A 22,694-nucleotide genomic window follows, 5' to 3' on the forward strand; every position below is an offset into this window, starting at 1 on the left:
ACTAGCTGAAGTAAAATAGACTGACAGAATCAATCGATTACGAGCTGATCATAGACTCACTATACTAAGTCACACAGACTCATCAACTAAGGACACATTCACCGATCAAAACAACTTCAAACATTTTAAAGTCACGTACCAATTCAACTTAAAACCTTACCTACCCTTCAAACACATTTCATCAAATATCCTCCACAACAATGGGATTATCATTTCGACATTTTAATTATTTTGGTTATGGAATATATCATGATATAAAAACAAGACTACCGTATTATAAATCGGATTTTAAAGATGCTTGGAATTATAGAGTTATACCAAGTACAACATTTATATTTTTTGCAAATTTATTACCTGCTATTGCTTTTGCTCAAGATATGTTTGATAAAACTGGAGATATGTATGGAGTAAATGAAGTATTAATGTCAAGTGCTTTAGCTGGTGTTATATTTGGATTATTTAGTGGTCAACCTTTATGTATTGTTGGAGTTACTGGTCCAATTTCAATTTTTAGTTATACTGTTTTTGAAATTATAACTCCTAGAGGTACACCATATTTTCCTTTTATGTGTTGGATTTATTTATGGTCAATGATTTTTCATATTATAATTGCAGTTGGAAATTATATATCATGGATGAAAATTATAAGTTTATATAGTTGTGATATTTTTGGATTTTTTATAAATATGGTTTATATTCAAAAGGGTATACAAATTTTAACTAATCAATTTGATAAAGTTGATTTAGCAAGTGGTTATTGTTCAGTTATGATTGCATTATTAATGGTTATATGTGGAGTTGGATCAAATATATTTGGTAATAATTTACATTATTTTAAACCTTGGACAAGAAAAGTATTTGTTGATTATGGAGTTGTTGCATCAGTTATATTTTTTACTGGTTTCATACATTTTGGTGGGAAATTATCAAAAACAAATTTAGCAAAATTACCAATTACTCAATCTTTTCAACCAACAAAATCAGGAATTGAAAGACCTCATGGATGGTTTATACATTTTTGGCCAGGAGAAAATATTGATGTAGGAGATGTATTTTTAGCTATACCATTTGCTATATTATTAACTTTTTTATTTTATTTTGATCATAATGTAAGTTCATTAATGTGTCAATCAAAAGAATATCCATTAACAAAACCTGCTTCTTTTCATTGGGATTTTTTATTATTAGGATTAACTACTGGATTTGCAGGAATTATGGGTTTACCACCACCAAATGGTTTAATACCTCAAGCTCCTTTACATACTGATTCTTTAGTTGTTTATGATAAATATGGGAAACCTTTATCAGTTGTTGAACAAAGAGTTACAAATACTTTACAAGGAGCAATGACATTTGTTATGATGTCAAGACCATTTTTGGTGGTATTAGGTTTAGTACCACAAGCAGTATTATCTGGATTATTTTTTATAATGGCAATATCTGGATTACATGGAAATATAGTTACAAATAGAATAAGATATATTTTTTTAGATAAAAATTATATTGCAAATGATCCAACATGTCCACAAATATGGAAAGATATATATAAATTAAAAACTAAGAAATGGTTTTATATATATACTGTGCTAGAAGTTATTGGAGGAGTTGCAGAATTTGTAATAACTTTAACAAAAGGAGCAGTTGGATTTCCAGGAGTTTTATTAATTTTAGCATTTTGTGCAAAATGGATTTGGCCATTAATTATACCAAAAGATGAATTGGCTAAATTAGATGGTGATGTTGCTGATGAATTTATATTAAAAAATTTTACAGTTGCAGATGAAGAAAAAAAGAAAAGGAAAAAATTAATGGAAGAAGCTATGGATGATGAGAAAAAGATTAATGACGAATCGGTTGAGAGTACAAATGATGGAATTGTCAGTGGGAGCGACTAGGTTAATTAATTTTCTCGATGCTAATATTGTAGTTTATTTATTTTATTTTATTTTAGTTCATAGATTAGTTTATAGAGACAATACTATTGTTTTAATGCATAATAATTTTTATTGGGTGATTGATCTTGTCCTTATAGCACCAGGTCTTATCATTTGTAATTTTTTTTGCTTCTTTTGGTTAATAAATAATATTCTAAGTATCAATTGTAAGCATCTAAAAACCCCAACACTGTGATGCACATTGTGTCTTAAACTATGTTTTTACAATTCTTCCTCTGATATTAGGAGTATAGTTTCCGGAAGAATGTTACTGAGATTGAGGTGTGAGATCAGATAAATTCGACTCTCTAGTAGCACTTCTTGATTTTTTTTCTAAGATTGTGAGTTAAACCTTGATCGTGTCTAACACTTACAAGAACAAAAGATCAGTCTCTTATTAGACTTTTTTGATCCACAATTGAAATGCATCTATCGTTCTGGCTAACTTTTTTCGTCATTATCTTCTTCTTTTCCTGTGTAAGATTAACTTCTGCATCCTGTTCTACATCATCTTGTTTTGAGGCATTTGTTGAAATTTTACCATTTGCTAAAGAACTAGGAGTTTTTTCTGGGATATTAGATTTAATCTGTAACATATTAAAATTCTATTCGGAGTTGTACAATCATTTTCTGAAATAATTTGAATAATCAATTTCGAAGTTCCTTAATTGTGTCTGTGGTAGTTTTGACGACAAGTTAAGCATATTACTTACACGGATCGAAATATCATTCATCTAAAGATTTCACATGCGCATCAAAATATCATTCACTGAGATATTCTTTAGATGAATGATATTTCGATCCGCTTGTTTAACATGCCGTAACTTGTGGACATGAGCCACTGAGATGAATCTTCATGTGCTAGTATACGCAATTTGGTAAATTGTTATAAATTTTAATGTTTTAATCTCCGTTATCGTCTAGTTTCATGCCCAATTTTTCAACATGAAAAAGAAACACCAAATAGAGAATCATTTGCTAGGACCAAAAGATCAAACAACAACTTACAAAACATGGTACTTAAAACCTCAACAAATATCCGCTATTCTAAACTGAATGCAGCACATATGAATAGTCCCATATTGATTGTGATTTTTTTGAGAAGACTATAGTTCAAGATTAGTTGTACCAATGAAGATGTGTTGTTGTTCCATCTTTCGGTATTCCGAGATGATTAAATGATTCTCTGTTTAACACCTCTTTTCTATGTGGGATATTAGTATCTACTTGACTAGTTCAGGTGTGAATTGTTGATGAAAGATTCAGAGTAGCAGATCCCAAAAGTTAATTTGCACAGAACGAACAGAATGCAAAATCACTTCTCACTTCAGCTTTCGTCTACCAAACTGCGGAATTAGAATTCCAATATCGCCCCAAAAAAAAGAGCTACTCTCTTTGGGTCTACTTCATTGGTTCATTTAAACTTAAATGGAAGAACCTAAATACGTCTATCATATCATCTAGATTTTCTAATTCTCTCATTTAGTGAACTGCTCTTGCCTCTGCTCCTGTACATTCATGAGTGCTTATAACTATTGCCTTCACAGCGGAATTGCAGGCAACATTCCGATCCAAGCTGTAGGAGAAGCATCAAACAACTTCAATTTCATCGAGACTTAAAAAATTGATTCTGATCACAACAAATCATTCACTCTTCACAATTCAAAGCATGAATTTTGAGCAGTTCACAGGATCTGAATGGAGTTGGTTTTGATTTTTGGTAAAATGAGTGATGGTAGTATTTAGTCGGAACAAAAAGCTGATATATTTTGAGCAACTCTAATGGACTGCTCTCTAGCTTGCTTTTGTCAAAAACACTTTCTAATCTGCTTGTGATGTATGTCTTAATTCTTTATCTAGCAGCAAACCTTGTTAAATCATTGGAATAGCATGTCCTTGAGTTGTTTTCAAAAAAGAGCTCATTGACTCAAATTATCAAAGTCAATGACTACCTTGATAACGTACTTATTTAAATAGGTTTTCGTCGACAACAGAACTTATTTTTTTTTAATCAACTCTAAAATTGAAAAAACGACACAAACATATAATTTTGAAACAAGCATCATCACCACAATTTAACAATACAAGGACATACTTAAAACTATTGAATAACATAAAATGAAAATATCAATATAGAAAATATCAATATAGAAAAATATCAAATATGTCAGAAAAACAAGATCGAAATAAAATTTTAAAATCATTAGAATCAGAATATTTAACAAATTTATCATTACATTTATATTCAACTTTTTTATTAAAAAGAATAAACCCCAATTTTCCAAGAGATAAATGGAGTAATTGGCCAAAACTGTTTAGTCAAGTACCAATACCTATACAAAATTATGAGAATAATTTAATAGAAGATAGTAATGACTCAACAAAAGTTCAAGATATTAATTTAGATTTTAAATTATATGAATTGGAATTTGGAAAGTATATGGATGGATTTAAATCTAAACGATTAAAAGATACTAATTCATATTATGTTAAGAAACGGAAGAAAAACGAGAAAGAAGAAGAAGAGGAGAAACAATTGGATGAGGAAGTTGAGGATGAATCAATTGAGAAAGCCAATGAAGATGAAGAGATATATAGTGAAATAAGTGACGAAGTTAATGAAGATAAATCTGATGATGAAGATAGCAAGGACGAAGCTGCATATTTCTTAAACACAAATAATAAGATTGTTGATGTTGAATATATTGAAAATGTACCTTCTGGTAAAGAAGTTTTACAAAATTCAATAAATTCAATATTACAAACTAAAATTCAACAAAAAATTTTTAAATTGAAACAAGAAGGAAAAATAGATAAAAATTTACAATATAATATAAATTTTGAAAATAATGAAAATATGTTAAATACAGTTAATATAATATCAACTAAATTTGATCATTTATTAAATACAATTTTTAAAAAATATAGAAAAAAAAATTATCCATTAAATTGGTTAAAAATTATGTTAGTTTCATTAATTAATAATTCACAATCCATCACGACATCAAAACAATTATTAGTAAATTGTGAAAAATTATTTAATTCAAATATAACTTCAGATATATATAAATTTGAAAATGATGAAATACCGTCTGATGCAATTACAGAAAATAATGGTTTTGATGTTGTTAAATATTTGTATTCTTTAACTCCTTATTATCAATATAATGGTCAAATGAATTATTTTGAATTATCTGAAACTTATTTAAAAAATCATAAAATTAATAATGAAATTGATAATGTTGTTTTAAAGGATATAAAGAATACAATACGATTTAATGAAAGTTTGGATAAGGAAAGAAAAAAGGATGATGATTCTGAGTTGGAAGAGAGTGAATTGATTGATGAAAGTGAGGGAGATGAAGAAGATGTTGAAAAGGACGAAAATGACGAAAATGTTGAAATTGACGAAATTGATGAAAGTGATGAAAGTGATGAAAGTGATGAAAGTAACGTAAGTGATGGTGATGAAAGTGACGAAAATGATGAACCTAATGAGCCTAATGAAACTGATAATACTGATGATAACGAACCGAAACTGAAACGACACAAGGCGGATGGAAAAGATTTAATAGAAATGTATACTATAAAATAAGAATTATTAATTATTACTATTTATTATAAACCTCTACACACAAGTGTTTAATTCCTTTTTTCATAAGTACTATCAATTTCAGTATTGAATATCACATCCCAGAATCGAGATGTAACACCAAATCCCATTTCATAATTTTTATAATGATGTTCTAAATGATAAGTTTTTATATCTTGTAAAAAACCAGGTAATTTAGTATGATGTAAAACATAATGAGTAACATCATACATTATATAACCTAAAGTACCACCAGCAAATCCAACACAAGCAATATAAAATGGAAAAATTGCGAAAATTAATTTATAAAATGGATAAGCTAATATTATAAATAATGTTGGAGGTAATACTAATCTATAACCATCCATTGGTAAATAATGATGAATACCATGTAATAAAAAATGTAAAGTTAAAAAAATTGGATGATCTGGTAAATAACCATCTAAATGGAAAATAAATCTATGTAAACAATATTCAACAAATGTCCATACAAAAAGCCCCATTATCCAAAAACTTATTGCTGTTAAAAAGGGTAAATTATAAGCTCCATAAAAGAATAATGCCATATTTGGAGGTAACCATACAACTGGTATAACCCACCATGGAGTTAATGATAAAGGTTCTAAAAAATTACCAAATAATGGAGCTGACCCTTTTCCATAATGTCTTGGTCTATGAACTTGATCTAAATAAAATTCCTTTGAGAAATTAGATCTTAATATTTGCATTAATAATGGTTTATTTAAATCTAAAAATTTATGCTTTTTAGCATCTTCTTCAAAATCAGTTTGTATAGATAATTTTTCTAAAGTTGGTAAATTTTCATGAAATTCATACATATCATAATTTTGTTCATCACTGGGAATTTCACCAGTATAATTTAATTTCATTTCAACTGGTGTTTTATTATTATTATTTAATAATTCTTCTTCTTCAATTGAAGTAGCCATATAACCAATTAACATTGAATCATCTAACATTTCATAAGCACTTTCTGAATGTTCATGACTTATTATATCTGACATTATTTCAGTAATATCTTTTCCAGCATATGGTAATATTATATCACCTCCTCCTGGATGTTCATTTAAAAATCCTGTTACATTATAAATTTTTCTTTGATATAATGTAACCCAACAATCTTTTTCTGTATTATGTTTGTTAACTTCTGTTGAAGATATTAATGGTAATGATCGACTACTCATGATTGATTGTTGATTCTGGGTAGTTGAATTAAATGGCGAAGAATCCGTGATGAAGAGTAACTAATTGTTTAGTAAGTTATGTTGAAAATTGAGTAATTCCGTTGTCTAAAAAACTGAAGTCGATGTGTTATATTTATACACAATGCTAAATTGGTGGTATGTCTTTCTGTTTGTTTTGTTTAGTTTGAATGAAAAATATGATGTGATTTAAATTTGTTTGTATATTTATTTTTTTTTTAAGTAAAGGCTAAGTTTAATTAAAGAGAGAAAAAAAAAAAGAAATTCACACGAGATGATTATGTAATCTTCTCTTACTGTATTACGTAAGTATAGGAGATTTAAGATTTTGACATTTTCTTAATCCCGAAGCAGTCTGTTCGACCTAAAATAAATAAATTGGTCGCAATAAATTCAGGCATTTGTCGTACGAAAATATTTTCTGTTGGACCTAAATTAATCGTTTCAACGATCGTTAATTCTTGAAATCTAAAATTTAAAATTGAAAGTTTTATAAATAACTACTTTTCTACATAGCTATATTCCAATCAAATGTTGGAATTGATACGAAATTATACACTTTCATCTTATAACAGACGATTTCCATTTTAAAAGTGAAATCAAAATGAAGGATTTCATAGATATATAGTATTTATTTATGTATCAAAAAAGTCTTTAAGTAAGAGTTTACACTAAAAGTTTTCTTTTTGCAACTTCACAATCACTTTCAGGCCATAAATCCCCCTCAAGAATATCCATATCACTTTCACCATAAGGTTGATCAGAAAAAGCTCTAACATTCCCTCCTGAAATTGTACCTTCGTTATTAAAATCAATAATTTGAAAAGCATACATATTATTACCTAAATCTCCAAATTCACAAGCAACTTCATCATCCATTTGAGTATAATCATTATTTGTTGATAAAACTCCATGATCTTCATCATTAAATAAAAAAGTCATTTCAATAACTCCATTTGTAAAATCTTGTTCATTGAAAGTTTCTCTTTTTTTAAATTTATTCAATCCCATTGTATTGTTATAAGAAATAAAACTATGATATATACTAATTAAATCATGAGATCCATTATTCCAAGATTTTAATCCTCCTATTATTGGGGTACCTGCATGATCTATTGAATAAAATAATGGTGCACCTTGATAATAAGAACTATATAATGTATTATGATTATCATCTAAAAGCATTTGATAAGGTAAACCAGTGAAATTAGTTAATTGATTTTGAACAACTAATAAAGAAGTTAATGTTTTAGTAATATCATTTGAATCTCTTTTACCAACAGCTCCAACCCAGGCAGAAATAATTTGTAATTGAGCAACAATTTCTGAACCTTTATTCCATCCAGCCCAACCAGCTCCTGCTAATGTTAATAAAGTAGATAATGCTCCATATATACAACCAGATTTTGCTGTATTACCCCCATCACTCCAATTTCTGACACAGATCAATTAATTGCCACATTGCAATTCCTGTTTCTGCTACTTTTATAGCTAATCCTAATGCCCACCAAATCCATCTTTTATCATTTTTAATTGAGCGTTTGTAATTGATAACTTTTATTTGGGTTTCTGATAATGATATAGCATTTGTGTTTCCAAGTAGATCTATTGTTGTAGTGTCAACTACATCCGTTGCGATGACATTTAAAGCATCATCATCGTCTCTTGCAAAAATATATGGTTGTATTGTTTCAGTATTTTCAAATTGATTATCAGAAACATGAATATCATAAATTTCAGTAGTAATCTCATTTACTCTTTGAGTAATGAAATGAAAATTTATAATAGTATAAATGAGCAATAATAAAAATGAAGCATAAATAATTACTAAAATTTTGATTGCAAAAGTTTTTTGCTTTTTATTTAATTCCTTTTTGGAAGCTAATTCATCATCGATACCATTCATTTGATCTTTGTTTGATTAAAAATTTTTTATCCTAGTGAATCAGTTTAAAAAATAGTTCATGAACATCATTACTAGAAAGTTTCTTTCTGCTCTATTTAAATGAAATAAATAATCTAGAGAATAACTTTAATAAATCAAGTTCTTTATCAAATCCTTGATTCAAATTCAAATTTTAAAGTTCCTCATGTCTTTTCACTTTTAAGTTTAGAAAATTACTTTTAATAAAACCACTCATATCTCTTTCATCATGGCTTGTAGATACCTTACCAATAAAGTCGGACGGTATAAGTTTGATTTTTTTTCGAAATATTGTGACCCCTTAATTTGAATCAAAATCAATTTGCCAAGACGTGGAAAAATAAAAAGAAGATCTCGTAATTCAACCGACGTGCGTTTTGACTGATTTGAAGTATTATGAAACATTTCGTGTAGTAAATTGAATCACCGAATTTGATTTAAATCTACTCATTTTTTTTAAATTCATGACTCATGAATCAACTAACAATAAACGTCAAGGAAGTGGATATGACTTCCGCCTGTAAAATGTAACGTAGTTGCAAGCTCAACCTTAAAATTATAGAATTGTCCAAATTGACTTCTTGAGTTTTTTTTCCGATAAATTTTAATTTAATTTCAAAACAAAAAATAATAATTTCAATTATTATATTTAATATGTTTTTTACAAATTTATGTAATTTGTAATTAAACAATGAAAAAAACAGGAATCTAAAAATAATCACTATACTTACCGACTTTAAGTTTCATTATTTTAATAAATTGTTAAATTAAAGAGAACTTGAGATAATACTATTATCTAGTCCCTAGAAACCAGCCATAATTATGATTACAACGATATTGCATAAAATAGATACGGAATTTATCCAAACATCAATTTTACACATAAGTATCACGAAACTTTAGGGTTTGTCATAACATAAGGTTTTATTCAAAAAATTAGTGCTTGATCAAGTGAATGCAACAACTAGATATAGAATTTTAAATTTGAAAAATCAAAGTTTTTTTAACGCAATCAGATAGGTTTCTACATATCTCTACCCGGTTGAAACTTTATCAAAAATATAATGTAAATAAAAGTCCATTAAATTTTTATATACTCTAAATATTTATGCAATAATTCTTGAATCATTATAATTCCTATTAACTATATTTTTTGAAGAAAATCCAGTATTACTACTACCATTAATATTAGTACCTCTATTACGTTTAATTCTTCTTTTATTTCTTTCTGGTTTGTCATTTAAATTTCCACCAATTACAATAACACTATTCTTTAATTTCTTATGATTATCAACTTCCAAATCATCATCATCATCATAATCATCTTCTTCATCATCTTCATAATCATCTTCAATTTCATTATCATCATTATCATAATAATCTATATCTTCTTCTTCAACAAATTGTTCAAATTCTTGAATATCTTCATTATTATCTTCAATATCATCATTTTCATTTATTTCTAAACTTGTTTTTGGAATAATTATTTCTTCTTCTAATTCTAAATTTTCATCATTATTATCTAATTTTTCTCTATTATGTATAGGTTTTTCATCATCATCATTATCACTATTATTATTTTCCTTATCCCCTTGATCTTCCTCCTCTTCCTCTTTATTTTCCATTTGTTCAATGTGTAAAGTATGATCAATCAAATTCAAATATGAGTACATGAAATTACTTAATAATACTTGTTCCCTCAATGATCTCTTAGGGTTTGCTAGTTTTAAATGAGACAATCTATAAATTGCTCTTTCCACATGTACCGGAAACCTATAATCTAACATTATAATTGTAGATTGTGAGGGTGGTGGTAATGGGAACCCAAAAGCAGAATCACTAAATTCTATTGGTTGATTTGCTTTTGAAGTTCTCTTTATTTGTTTTTTTAGTTTTTCTTGAATATCTAATTTATTTTTTGAATCTACTTCTGTTGTGGATGGTTCTGTTTCTTCTTGTTTTGATGTTGATTCAATTTGATTTAATTCTTCTTCCTTTGACGTTCTTGATTTGATTTGAATTGAAGGTTCATTATTTTCTGATTCTTTTTGGAGTTTATTTCTCTTGAGGCGATTCTTTTTATTTTTCTTTAACAGATCTAGTTTTACTTCATTGATAGATACTTGATCATTTGTTATTTCTTCTTTCTCTAAACTATCAATTGTTGGTTCAACATCTTTTTCAATTGGCGTTGGAATTGTATTCTCTTCAAGATCCACATTTTTATCTAATATTTCATCATTGTCTAAGAGGTCATTATCAATATCCAATTCGTTTGAGTCAATATGATTATTTAATTTAGAAGCCAGATGGATTTTAGTTGATACTTCCATTGGGATACTTGATAATTCTTTCTTCTCAGTAGTTTCTGGTTCAGTTTTTTGTTCAATATTTCGTTCAGTTTTTTGATCATGCTTATTATCAGTTACAGTTTCATTCAATTTCGCTTTAGATCTTTTCTTAAACAATCCACTTGATTTTTTCTTAATAGTTGGAATTTTCTCTTCAACAAGTGTAACACCAGAATTACTATTTTCTGAATCTGTTGAATTTCTTAATTTATCATTATGATTTAAATTAATTTTTGATTTCTTTTTAAATAATCTTGAAAATGCATTTTCTTTATCTGACCCCGTTGAATCTTCGTTATTACTTGATGAAGAAGTTTCAGGATTTGAAAAAGATCTAATTGGTTTAGATTGATTATTTGATGGTTGAATTTGATTATTTAATGAAGATGAATTTGAATCCATTGATGATAAACTTGATGATCTTTCTCTTAACCAATTCCAACTTTTTTTCTTTTTTAAAATTTTTTTATCATCTATATTTTCTGATATTGATGGTGATAATGATGTTGATAAAATTCCAAAACTTTTCTTCTTTTTTAATGATTTATCTTCTTGACTATTTTGTTTTTTATGCTTTTTTAATCCCATTTTTTCTTCATAATTATTTGAATCAATTATTTGAACACTTCCCTTGTTAAATAATTTAGTATTAACTTTAGTTGCTTTTGAAGTTGTTTTTATAGATGAATTAGTTGATTCATTTTGTTGTTGTAAAAATAATAATCTTCTTGATGAATTTGATTTTTCAAATTGATCATCATCATCAGATAATTCAATATTTTCATATTTAGGTGATGCTTGGAATTTTGGAGAAATTTCTAAATCATTTTCTCTTATAATTTGTACTTTTTCTGTGTAATGATTTTCATCTTCATCTTCATCATCGTTGAGATCTAAAAAGTCATTATCAACTGTTGGAATATTGGCAAAAATATCATCAACTTCATCTAATGGATTTGCAATTGCTTCAGGTGTTGATTGTTTTATCTCAGGTTCCTCTAGAATTTCTTTCTTTTCTGGTGAAACGATGTGTGGTGGGGAAGGTGATTTGATTTTAGCTTTAACTGGTGATACTTGAGGAGTAGAATGTAAAACAAATGCATCTTCACTATCTTCAATTGGTGATATTTTCTCTTTTTCAGGTGATGGTGATTGATGAAGAGGAACACCAATTCTAAATTCTTTTTTAGGCGAAGTTTCAGGAGTTGATTGCTTATTATTAGTTATATTTTCCTCATTATTAACTTTTTCAGAATCTTGATTATTGAAAATTGGTGGTGAAGTAGAACTTCTTGAAATTTCTTTCTCCATACCCAAAGGATCATCAGTTGATAAATCTTGATAACTTACATCAAAACTAATATCTGAATTTGAAAGATTTTTAGGTGGCAGTGGTTCTTTTGTTTGATCTAAATGCAAAGATTTTTGATGATGTTGATCATTTGTCATCACAGGTCTATCATCAGTTGATCTACTTAAACTTTCTTTAAATTCATTAATTTCTGATCTTAATAAATCCAAGTTTTGATGCAATTGTTGTGATCTGTGGGGTATCCCATTGTTATAATTATAATGTTGAGGAGTTTGTTGACGAATATATTGTTGTGGTTGCGATCTTTGTTGAGGGTAGGTTTTTTGAATCGGTTCTGGTTCTACTTTTTGATGTCTATGACGATGCTTTGATTTTGTTGTTGGAGTTTGGATCATAAAATCATTAATGTTTGTATTTGATGCTGATGGAATTCTCTTTTGACTTTGTTTGACATGCATTGGTCCTTTTTGATGTTGTTGCTGTTGTTGTTGATGTATGAATTCATTGGAAGGTTGTTCTGGCCTATGATGATGTTTATTTGATGGTACATGCTGTTGTTGATATGGAACTTGATGCCTATGCAGTGGATACTTTTGTTGTTGAGGATATATTTGGGGATATTGCAGGTTTGAATGTTGTCTAGTTGGTAATGCCTGAGAATGTTGTTGTTTTGGTGAATGTCTTTGTTTAATGTTATTTTGTTGCTGTTGTTGCGAATAATGATGATTTTGTAGATGCTGTTGTAATTTTACTTGTCTCTGACTAGGATACACTTGAGGGTGTTGTTGCAGAGGTCGATGTTGCTGTTGCTGTTGCTGTTGTTGTAGATGCTGTTGGTTGTGCTGAATATGTTGATATTGTTGACGCGGCATCTGCTCGTTGTTCTTATAATGTCTTTGATCATAATGGAATTGGGCAGAGTTTGGATCACGATTTTGTTTGGAACTTGTATTTGGTATAGTAGGTAATGTCACCTCTGGTTTTTTCGAAAGAGTTGTTGGTGGTAACTTATTGTTATTCGCGGGGTGTAATTGCATAGGTAACTTGTTACTTTCATTTGGAGTTGATGATGATGATGAAGTTACAGAAGGTTTCCTTGATTTAAAAGTATTTTTACTACGACGTAATTGAAATTCATTTGTATAAGGTGAATCTTGTGGTTCTATATTACTTTTATAATTTTCATTTGTTGAAGGAAATGGAATATGATCATTATTACTATTTTCTATAAATGCGCCACCATTATTATTTAATTCTTTATATGCTTGTTGTTCTATATTGGTATATCCAGAAGTTGATAAAAAAGTAGGATCTGATTCATTTTTTGAAATTCTTTTTAGTTCAGTTGATAATTCTTTTAAAGATACAGTTGATAATCTTTTATTGTTATTATTATTATACCATGAATTTCTATTCGATGAGGTTTTCAGTGGTGAATGTGAATTTGAAGATGTTGATGATAATGAAGATTTTATAGAATCTTTTTCTGGAGATATGGAAGGTGATGAAATATTCAAATTGTTTATATCATTATTTTCGTTATTTTCTTTATTATTATTATGACTTAAATCAGAATCTGTTATTGATAAACATGATTTTCTTGATTTTTTTGATAATTTTCTTTCTAATAATGCTTCAACTTGATTTATATTAATATCTTCTTCACTACAATCATAATAAATTTCGTTATCTTGTGGTAAATGTAACGTATTGTTGTTATTATTGTGATTATTAGATATAAAATATTCAGTTTCTGTATTATTTTCAAATAAATTTATTGATCTTCTTTTTAATTGATTTAATAAATATTTTTCATGATTTAAATTTTGAACTGCTTCATCATATCTTTTATGATTCATGTTCTAATGCTATTTGAAGATGAGGTATTAAATGAGTGTATACATTAAATGCTATAAGATGAGAATTAACGAGTGTTGTAGTTAGTAAATTGGTTGGCTATTAGAGTAACAGGGTAATTGAATGAAGAATTAAATTGGTTGTAAATAATTAAACGAATCAACAAAGAAAAAATTGATTTGCAATTTATTATGTAATCAGATTTTAAATAAACAATAGACTATAGAATTACGCGTTTTAATAGTAAAGCCGCATATATTACTTTAAACGGAATAATATATAACAGTAATATCATTTGTATAGAGAGATATCAGAACCTAAGTGTAGGAATCCGCTATCATTTTTCATTCAATTTCATGAGTTACTAATTACTAAATAACTATTATACAAACCATACCCAATTAATCCATAATATATTAAATTCAATAGCAAACCTCTATTATTTAAATGTAAATTAGGTACACCAAATAAATTACAAATTGAATGAATTAAAATACAACAAATTAAATTATTTGATTTAAAATATATCCAATTTGATAAATAACCAAATATTGAAGTATATAAGAATTGAAATAAAGTCAGTATTATTATATTTTGAATAGAATAACTTTTGTTTTTATATAATTGTAAAGCATGATGAAAATGAGCTATACCAAATAAATAAGGAGTATATTTTATAAAATTTGGACAATGATTGTTTACAATTAATAAAATTATTCCTCTATATATGATTTCTTCTGTTATTGGTGCAAATATGTAGTCCCTGAAAGGATATATTAATGGTGATTTAATATCTAATTCTTGATCTCCAATTAAAATTTGAAAAATAGACGATGAAAATAATATTAATATAAATTTTAAACTAAATCCAATATGTTGTAAGTCTTGTTCAAAACTGTTGTTTAAGGTATAATTTGGTATTAAACCTATTTTTTTAATATCTTCCAATATATTATCTTTGTAGATTAATGGTACAGCTATAATCAAAAAGATACATAATTTAGTAACTCTTTGTAATCTAAAATTTATTACATCAAAATCATTCCTATCTTTATTTAAAAGATCTATTGGAACTCTATAATAAATTGCAAATACATATGATGATGCTACTAATAAAACTAAAGCTTCATTTAACATCTATGATTGTCAGTCATGTAGTTATTACAGATTGTAGTTTAATATGAGTTGATTTATAAAACACTTCAATTTATTATTCGTAAAAATAAATAAATTACACGATAATAAAATTATTATTGTCTTACAATTGTAACTCAAAGTTGAATTAACTTAGATCACAACTTGACTATTTATTCATCTCTTAAAGTGTTTGTTAGAGCAATGGGCTGAACTTGATTCTTTGAAGTTTGGAAAATGAGATTAAATTTTAAAGAGCCTAAAATATAGAGATAAGGAATTTATATAGATTTTATTTCTTTCAAATTATTAAATATCTAAAAACCACAGCAGACCTTTAAATGTGTTGTAAAAGAGTTTTTCAATTGGTCATTTGTATTTTAATATCTCATTACTTGCAACTATTAGTTCTTGGTGATTTCAAACTTTTGTTTCATAACATTACTAGATAACAACACTAAACAAATACGTAATAGTTCCATCTTTGCTCTCATGAAAAAGACTTATTAAGATTAAGGTTTTAAATGTGTTATGGAGCACCGAAACTCTCAAATATAAAATCACCGAGAAGACGTATATGCAAACAAAATGTCAAACCAATTTCAACAATACGACAAATTAACTAAGTAAGGAACTTCATTACAAGCTATATAGCAAAAGTCTCAAACTCATCAAGTCTCAAAAAGCGCTGCTTTGTGGATCAAAATCAAACAACCTGTTGCAGCAGATGGTGGTTACTTGAGGAACGTTTGTAGTGTTGTTCAAATAATTTACCTCTTCAATATTATAAGGAATAACATTTGAGTTTCAAAAAACTGAACTGAACAACTCTTTTACCATGGCACTAATACGATCTCAAACGGTCCATCTGCTACAGTAATTTGTTGTCACGGCCCAAAATGAGCCTAAACCAGTACGAAACTTTTGCTATATTGTCTTGAAATAATATTCCTTGTTTCAATAATTTCTCGGATTGTTGTCTTGACGCGTTGATACATTACCTTTCCGTTTCCAAAATTTCACGATTTCCATAGAATTTGAAAGCCTTTTTTGAAACTTGCCATTTCATGTAACTTGTAACCTCTTTTCCAATAACGTCTTGAAACTCATGTTTGATGTTGAGGTTCAAGTTTTGAAGGTTCAAGTTTTGAAGATATTTCAGGTTTTTATATAAATGTGAGGATGTCGAGAATCCTAACATTTGACACATTTACGACAAGTCACTCATTATCGATACTAGTAGGCTACCCATGCAGATATCAGATCTGTTGTGCAATTTTCATAAAGTTTTTGAAGCATTGATACCAGATAGTTTGCTATTTGATTTTAATATGCTCTTTTGCATTGACTTGGTAATAACATCATACTTCATCCTTTCAACGTAAGTGATTACCAATGAAAATTAAATTATTACTCATAACTGGCGCTTAACTTTTTTTTTGTCTTTGTGTAATGAAAAATGTGAAAAAAAAAAAAAAAATCTTATCGTATTATGTTTTTGAACCATTATATCATTTTACAACCAAATTAAACCAACCATTAAACAACGTACAGCAGCACAAGGTTGATAACCCAGTCTAAAATACCAAAGATGAGAATAAATAATCAATTCACAAGATTATTCTCATCTACATCAATACGAAATAGAGGTCAAAATTTAACTGAAAAAATTGTACAAAAATATGCACAAAATTTACCAAATGGAAAAAAAGTATATAGTGGAGATTATGTTACAATAAAACCAGCTCATTGTATGAGTCATGATAATTCATGGCCAGTAGCAACAAAATTTATGGGATTAGGAGCAAAAAAAGTTAAAAATAATAAACAAATTGTATGTACGTTAGATCATGATGTTCAAAATAAAAGTGAAAAAAATTTAACCAAATATACAAATATTGAAAATTTTGCCAGAGAACAAGGGATAGATTTTTATCCTGCTGGTAGAGGAATTGGTCATCAAATTATGATTGAAGAAGGTTATGCTTTCCCATTAAATTTAACTGTTGCTTCTGATTCTCATTCAAATACTTATGGAGGTATTGGAAGTTTAGGTACTCCAATTGTAAGAACTGATGCTGCTTCTATATGGGCAACTGGTCAAACTTGGTGGCAAATCCCACCAGTTGCAAAAGTTGAATTAATTGGTAATTTACCTGCGGGGGTCACTGGTAAAGATATTATTGTAACATTATGTGGAATATTTAATAAAGATGAAGTATTAAATCATGCAATTGAATTTGTTGGAGATGGTATTAGGAATTTAAGTATTGATTATAGATTAACTATTGCTAATATGACAACTGAATGGGGTGCATTAAGTGGATTATTTCCAATAGATGATAAATTAATTGAATTTTATGAAGAAAGATTAAAAAAAGTTGGTTCAAATCATCCAAGAATTAACACAGAGACTATTGAATCATTGAAAAATAATAAAGAACAGGGGGATAATGATGCAAAATATGCAAAACATTTAACTATTGATTTAAATACTTTATCACCATATATATCAGGTCCCAATTCAGTTAAAATTTCAACTCCATTATCAAAATTATCAAAAGAAGAAATTAAAATAAATAAAGCATATTTAGTAAGTTGTACAAATTCAAGATTATCAGATATTCAATCAGCTGCAAAAATTTTAAAAAATCAAAAAATTCATCCTGATGTTGAATTTTATGTTGCAGCAGCATCATCATTAGTTCAAAAAGATGCTGAATTGGATGGTGCATGGCAAACCATATTAGAAAGTGGTGCAAAACCATTACCTGCAGGTTGTGGACCATGTATTGGATTAGGTTCAGGATTATTAAAAGATGGAGAAATTGGTATAAGTGCAACAAATAGAAATTTTAAGGGAAGAATGGGATCAAAAGATGCTTTAGCTTATTTAGCTTCACCTGAAGTTGTTGCTGCTTCTGCTATTTTAGGAAAAATTGGATCACCTGAAGAAATTAATGGTGGGAAACCTGTTGAAGCTGAAGAAATTGTTAAATCTATTGAAATTCCAAATGACACAACAAGCTCCGTAATTGAGGATGATTCAAATGCAGCAGTTGATATTATACCTGGTTTCCCAACTGAAATAGTTGGAGAATTATTATTATGTGATCAAGATAATATAAATACAGATGGTATATATCCAGGAAAATATACTTATCAAGATGATATAACTCGTGAACAAATGGCAGAAGTATGTATGGAAAATTATGATCCTCAATTTAAAAATATTGCAAAACCAAATGATATTATAATAAGTGGATATAATTTTGGTACAGGATCAAGTAGAGAACAAGCTGCAACTTGTATATTAGCTAAAAATATGAAATTAATTGTAGCTGGATCATTTGGTAATATTTTCAGTAGAAATTCAATTAATAATGCTTTGTTAACTTTAGAAATTCCTAATTTAATCAATAAATTAAGAAATAAATTTAAAGATAATAAAGAATTAACTATTAGAACTGGTTGGATTTTAAAATGGGATGTTACAAAGGCATTAGTTACTGTAACGGATGAAAATGGTGAAATTGTTTTAACTCAAAAAGTTGGTGAATTAGGAACTAATTTACAAGATATTATTGTTAAAGGTGGATTAGAAGGTTGGGTTAAATCTGAATTAAAAAATTCAAATTAGATAGATAGATTTTTTGGTATATAGATTTTCAATAAAAGTTGTAATTATTTATTAAAAAACAAACACTATAGTATGTTTTCACTCTAGATTGAAAAAATTAAGTCTTTTTCTAAGATTTCAAGAAATATGGTTTGCACTATGGAATACTAGAGCAATATAGAAATTTTCAAAGATTCAAACATGTTTATTCATCAATAACTTTTATTAAAAAAAAAGTATATAAACCATTTATAAAATTATATATAATATATCAATAAAGTTAATAACAATAAAAAAAAAAGCACCAAACACATAAAATAAACTTTAAAACAAAAGCAATAGCAATTAACAAAATAAACAAAAAATCCAATATATCCAACTTACATAACTTCATAATTCATCTCTTTTCTGTAAAAAAAAAATCTTTAATAATTCCTCAAAAAATTTCCAATTGTCTATCATAAATAAATAAAAAATAAAAAAGTATCAACCACTAACAACCACTAACAAAGCTCGCTTTGCTCGCCTTTGCTCGCTTCGCTCGCATTACCAATCTATATTCATCATATCATTTTCATTTGATCCAGAAACATAATAATTAATTTCATTATTCATTAATTTTTCTTCTAATATATCAGTAATCATATTATATTCATCATCAATTTTTTTTTGTTCATTTTCCTTTTTATTAAATTCATTTTTTTGTTTATCATCATTTATATTAAAATCAATCATAAATTCATCAAATTTAAAATTATAATTATTTTCTTCTTTTAATTTAGGTAATTCAAAAAAATTATTGTTGGTGTTTAATTTTTTTAATGAAAAAGGTTGAGAATGAATATTTAATTGAGGTTTTTCATGAATTACTGTATTTATTGAAGAAACTGTAGTTGATCTTGTTAATGTACTCATTAAACTATTAGTTTCAAAATCTGAATTATATGGTGATGTTGTTCTTGATAATAATTCTTCATTTGTTGTAGTTGTTGATAAATAATTTTGTGAATTTGATGGATTTGATGATGATGATGTTGATGATCTTGTTGATGATGATGATGTTGATATTATTGATGATGGGGAATATACTGGATGATCTTGATCTTCTGCATAATTATCTTCATATTCTTCATCATCTTCTTCAAAATTTATATCTAAATCTGAATCTTCTTCTGTATCTAATTTATGGAAATCCTTATAATGAGCAAATTTTTTACTTTTTAAACTTGATTTAGAATTTGATGTATTTGTTGCTGTGTTAAGCTTTATAGAATCATTTGTTTTACATTTTTTCAAAGGTTCTGTTGATTCTTCTATATTTATAAATTTTTCAAATTCTGATAATATATTTGTTGTTGAAGGAGTTGAAACTGATGTACTTAAACTTGATGAATCATAATTTATTGGTGAATTAATTGAATTTTCAAAATTTTGATTTGTGTCAATTTTAACTTCATCTTCTATAACTTCTTTAAATAATCTTTTATGTACTTTGGAATCAATTGATGTATTTATTGAAGTAGCATTCATCATTTTTGTAAGATGATGAGTTGAATCTTGAATTGATGGTGATGATGCACAACCAAAATCCAGATCAACTGGTTCAGGTGTTGTATTTGCTGTTGTCGGATTTGTAACAAGATTTTTTAAATGTTTATATTCATGTATAAGACATAATAAATTTGATTTTAAATAATTATTTTCTGAATCAATTATTGAAACATTTTGTAATAATGATGAAATTGTGGATAAATCTGAATTTAAGTCTTTACTTAATTCTTTCGGTATAGATTTAGTAGTGGTTGAAGTTGTAATTGGAGTTGATGGAGTTATTGATTGATGATGCAGTATTACTTTTGCTTCTTGATTTGATGATTGTTGTGGTAAATCTTTTGATTTCTTACATGATTTTCTTTTTGGTTTGTTATCTTTAAGATCTTTTAATTTTCTACCCGGTTTGGGTCTTGGTGGTAAAACCCATTCTCTTGAAGTTTTAACAACACAGGGAGAAGGTTGTATAGGATGTAAATTCGATGGAGATTGTGGTTTTTGAGATTGTTGTGGAAGTTGTTGCTGTTTCTGTATCGAAGATGATTGTTTATTCAATGGTGGTTGTAAATGTTTTACTTGTTCTGACTTTAGCACTATGGGTGAATGTACTTCAGTCATTTTTCTGAACAGTTATACAATATTAGTTATTATTATTATTATTGTTATTAAAATTACTTTTTCTTATTGAAGCTATAATTATATCATTAGTAAAATATTCTTTTATTTCTTAATATATTGGTCTTTATATTTGAAATTTTTTAGTTCCGTATGAATGAGTGGTTTGGTAGAAATGTTTTATAACCGACTGCTGAGAATTGTATATAATTTAGGATGGATAAAGTAATTTTAATCGTCAAGTGAAAAATTGGTAAAAGTGTTTAGTATTAAAATTGTTCGGTTGATGGTTCAGTATATATGTTGTTGCAAAATAATATGTTGAAAAAAAAAAAACAGCAAAAACTCCGATGAAATTTTCAACTCAAAATTTGGTATGAGGTATAGAGGAAATGGAGGATGAGTATGTCTTGTTTTCAATGACAGAATAAGTTATCCAAATATATAAAAGACCAATATTTTGTATATTTAATTGTTGTTGTAAAAAAACATACTTCAATTATTATTCTGAAATTTTTTTCGTTTTCTTCTTTTTCTTTTATTGATTAAGGTTATTGATGTTTTAAAGTTGATGTAACATAATATTCATTGATTATTGTTATGTTAATGTTTGTTGAAAGATATGACTGAAATATGTAAGATGAGATGGGAATTGAATAGTTATTATCGTTGTTGATGATGATGTTGGTTGATGAAAAAGTAAAGTCTATATAATATTAGGGAAATAATTAATATTAATATTGTTAATATTGTTAGTATTAGTTCCAGATGTTTTATTAGGACATTATACATTATACATAATAATTAGAACAATACCATAGTTAAGATTAATATGTATAGAAACAAGACAAAAAAGACAGAAAGTGTCTGAAATATTAAAAATAAAATTTCATTCCGATTTTTTACGTATTGCTTTTCTATAATAGAATCAGACACCTTTATTTATTTTTGGTAGCACTAATTTGCGGACTTTTCCTAGCCTAATATTAAAATATTATACAACCGAATGTTTTTATATTCGTTTCAAGTATTTAACCATTTAACCACTCGTCAGAATATAAATTTACAATTCAAATCTTAAATAAAGTTGATACCGCTCATTCCATATATACTTTGAGCTCGAATGGAATAAAAAGTTTGTTAAGAAAAAATATGACCAAATTAAGACTGAGTCAAACTTAATCTTTCAATGTCTCAAAACACGTATGTCATTTTTGATCGGTTATCTAAAAATGGATATTCAAATTCATACTTAATATTCTTCACTTAGACTAATATTATTTATAGAATTAACCGAGTAAAAGACCAAAAAGAACCAAAAATACAATTTTGTCAGTTTTCTCTCTTTGTTAGTATTTACGCATCAATCGTAGAATCACAATCAGATTTATACACAAAGAATAACATGACATAGAGATCATAATTCACAGTCACCGTTTGAACACGGTGGAACGGCAAAAAAGTTTTATATTTATGACTTTGTCTCAATTTGACTTGGCTAGTCATTCTTCCACTTCCTTTGTTGATATCACGGATACCTTATTTGCGTATCAACTCTAGTGAATAATCACAGAGGTGTAAG

The 22,694-nt window shown here is 27.4% G+C and overlaps 7 protein-coding genes across 7 annotated transcripts; 3 read left to right on the forward strand and 4 right to left on the reverse strand. All coding sequences in view use genetic code 12, as the record gives it.

The window, feature by feature from the left end:
• Nucleotides 1–200: 200 nt before the first annotated feature.
• KGF55_001282 (uncharacterized protein) lies at nucleotides 201–1,895 on the forward strand (the record flags this gene model as incomplete). The annotated part of the gene is made up of 1 exon (XM_051755840.1): nucleotides 201–1,895. The coding sequence occupies one exon, from the start codon at nucleotides 201–203 to the stop codon at nucleotides 1,893–1,895; it is 1,695 nt and encodes a 564-aa protein (XP_051616322.1).
• Nucleotides 1,896–4,098: 2,203 nt separating this feature from the next.
• On the forward strand, nucleotides 4,099–5,529 carry KGF55_001283 (uncharacterized protein; the record flags this gene model as incomplete). Its single annotated transcript, XM_051755841.1, has 1 exon — nucleotides 4,099–5,529. The coding sequence occupies one exon, from the start codon at nucleotides 4,099–4,101 to the stop codon at nucleotides 5,527–5,529; it is 1,431 nt and encodes a 476-aa protein (XP_051616323.1).
• Nucleotides 5,530–5,576: 47 nt separating this feature from the next.
• Nucleotides 5,577–6,731, reverse strand: SCS7 (fatty acid alpha-hydroxylase; the record flags this gene model as incomplete). The annotated part of the gene is made up of 1 exon (XM_051755842.1): nucleotides 5,577–6,731. The coding sequence occupies one exon, from the start codon at nucleotides 6,729–6,731 to the stop codon at nucleotides 5,577–5,579; it is 1,155 nt and encodes a 384-aa protein (XP_051616324.1).
• A 684-nt stretch (nucleotides 6,732–7,415) lies between these two features.
• Nucleotides 7,416–8,655, reverse strand: KGF55_001285 (uncharacterized protein; the record flags this gene model as incomplete). Its single annotated transcript, XM_051755843.1, has 2 exons — nucleotides 7,416–8,110; nucleotides 8,190–8,655. 2 exons carry the CDS (start codon nucleotides 8,653–8,655, stop codon nucleotides 7,416–7,418), a joined length of 1,161 nt encoding a protein of 386 aa, XP_051616325.1.
• Nucleotides 8,656–9,779: 1,124 nt separating this feature from the next.
• ZDS1 (Zds1p) lies at nucleotides 9,780–14,195 on the reverse strand (the record flags this gene model as incomplete). The annotated part of the gene is made up of 1 exon (XM_051755844.1): nucleotides 9,780–14,195. One exon carries the CDS (start codon nucleotides 14,193–14,195, stop codon nucleotides 9,780–9,782), a length of 4,416 nt encoding a protein of 1,471 aa, XP_051616326.1.
• A 2,723-nt stretch (nucleotides 14,196–16,918) lies between these two features.
• LYS4 (homoaconitate hydratase) lies at nucleotides 16,919–18,967 on the forward strand (the record flags this gene model as incomplete). Its single annotated transcript, XM_051755846.1, has 1 exon — nucleotides 16,919–18,967. The coding sequence occupies one exon, from the start codon at nucleotides 16,919–16,921 to the stop codon at nucleotides 18,965–18,967; it is 2,049 nt and encodes a 682-aa protein (XP_051616327.1).
• Nucleotides 18,968–19,492: 525 nt separating this feature from the next.
• HAP41 (Hap41p) lies at nucleotides 19,493–21,115 on the reverse strand (the record flags this gene model as incomplete). Its single annotated transcript, XM_051755847.1, has 1 exon — nucleotides 19,493–21,115. The coding sequence occupies one exon, from the start codon at nucleotides 21,113–21,115 to the stop codon at nucleotides 19,493–19,495; it is 1,623 nt and encodes a 540-aa protein (XP_051616328.1).
• Nucleotides 21,116–22,694: the final 1,579 nt, after the last annotated feature.

Source organism: Candida pseudojiufengensis (genome assembly GCF_024610245.1).
Source record: "Candida pseudojiufengensis strain CBS 10847 chromosome Unknown scaffold2, whole genome shotgun sequence".
Lineage (NCBI taxonomy): Eukaryota > Fungi > Ascomycota > Pichiomycetes > Serinales > Debaryomycetaceae > Lodderomyces > Lodderomyces pseudojiufengensis.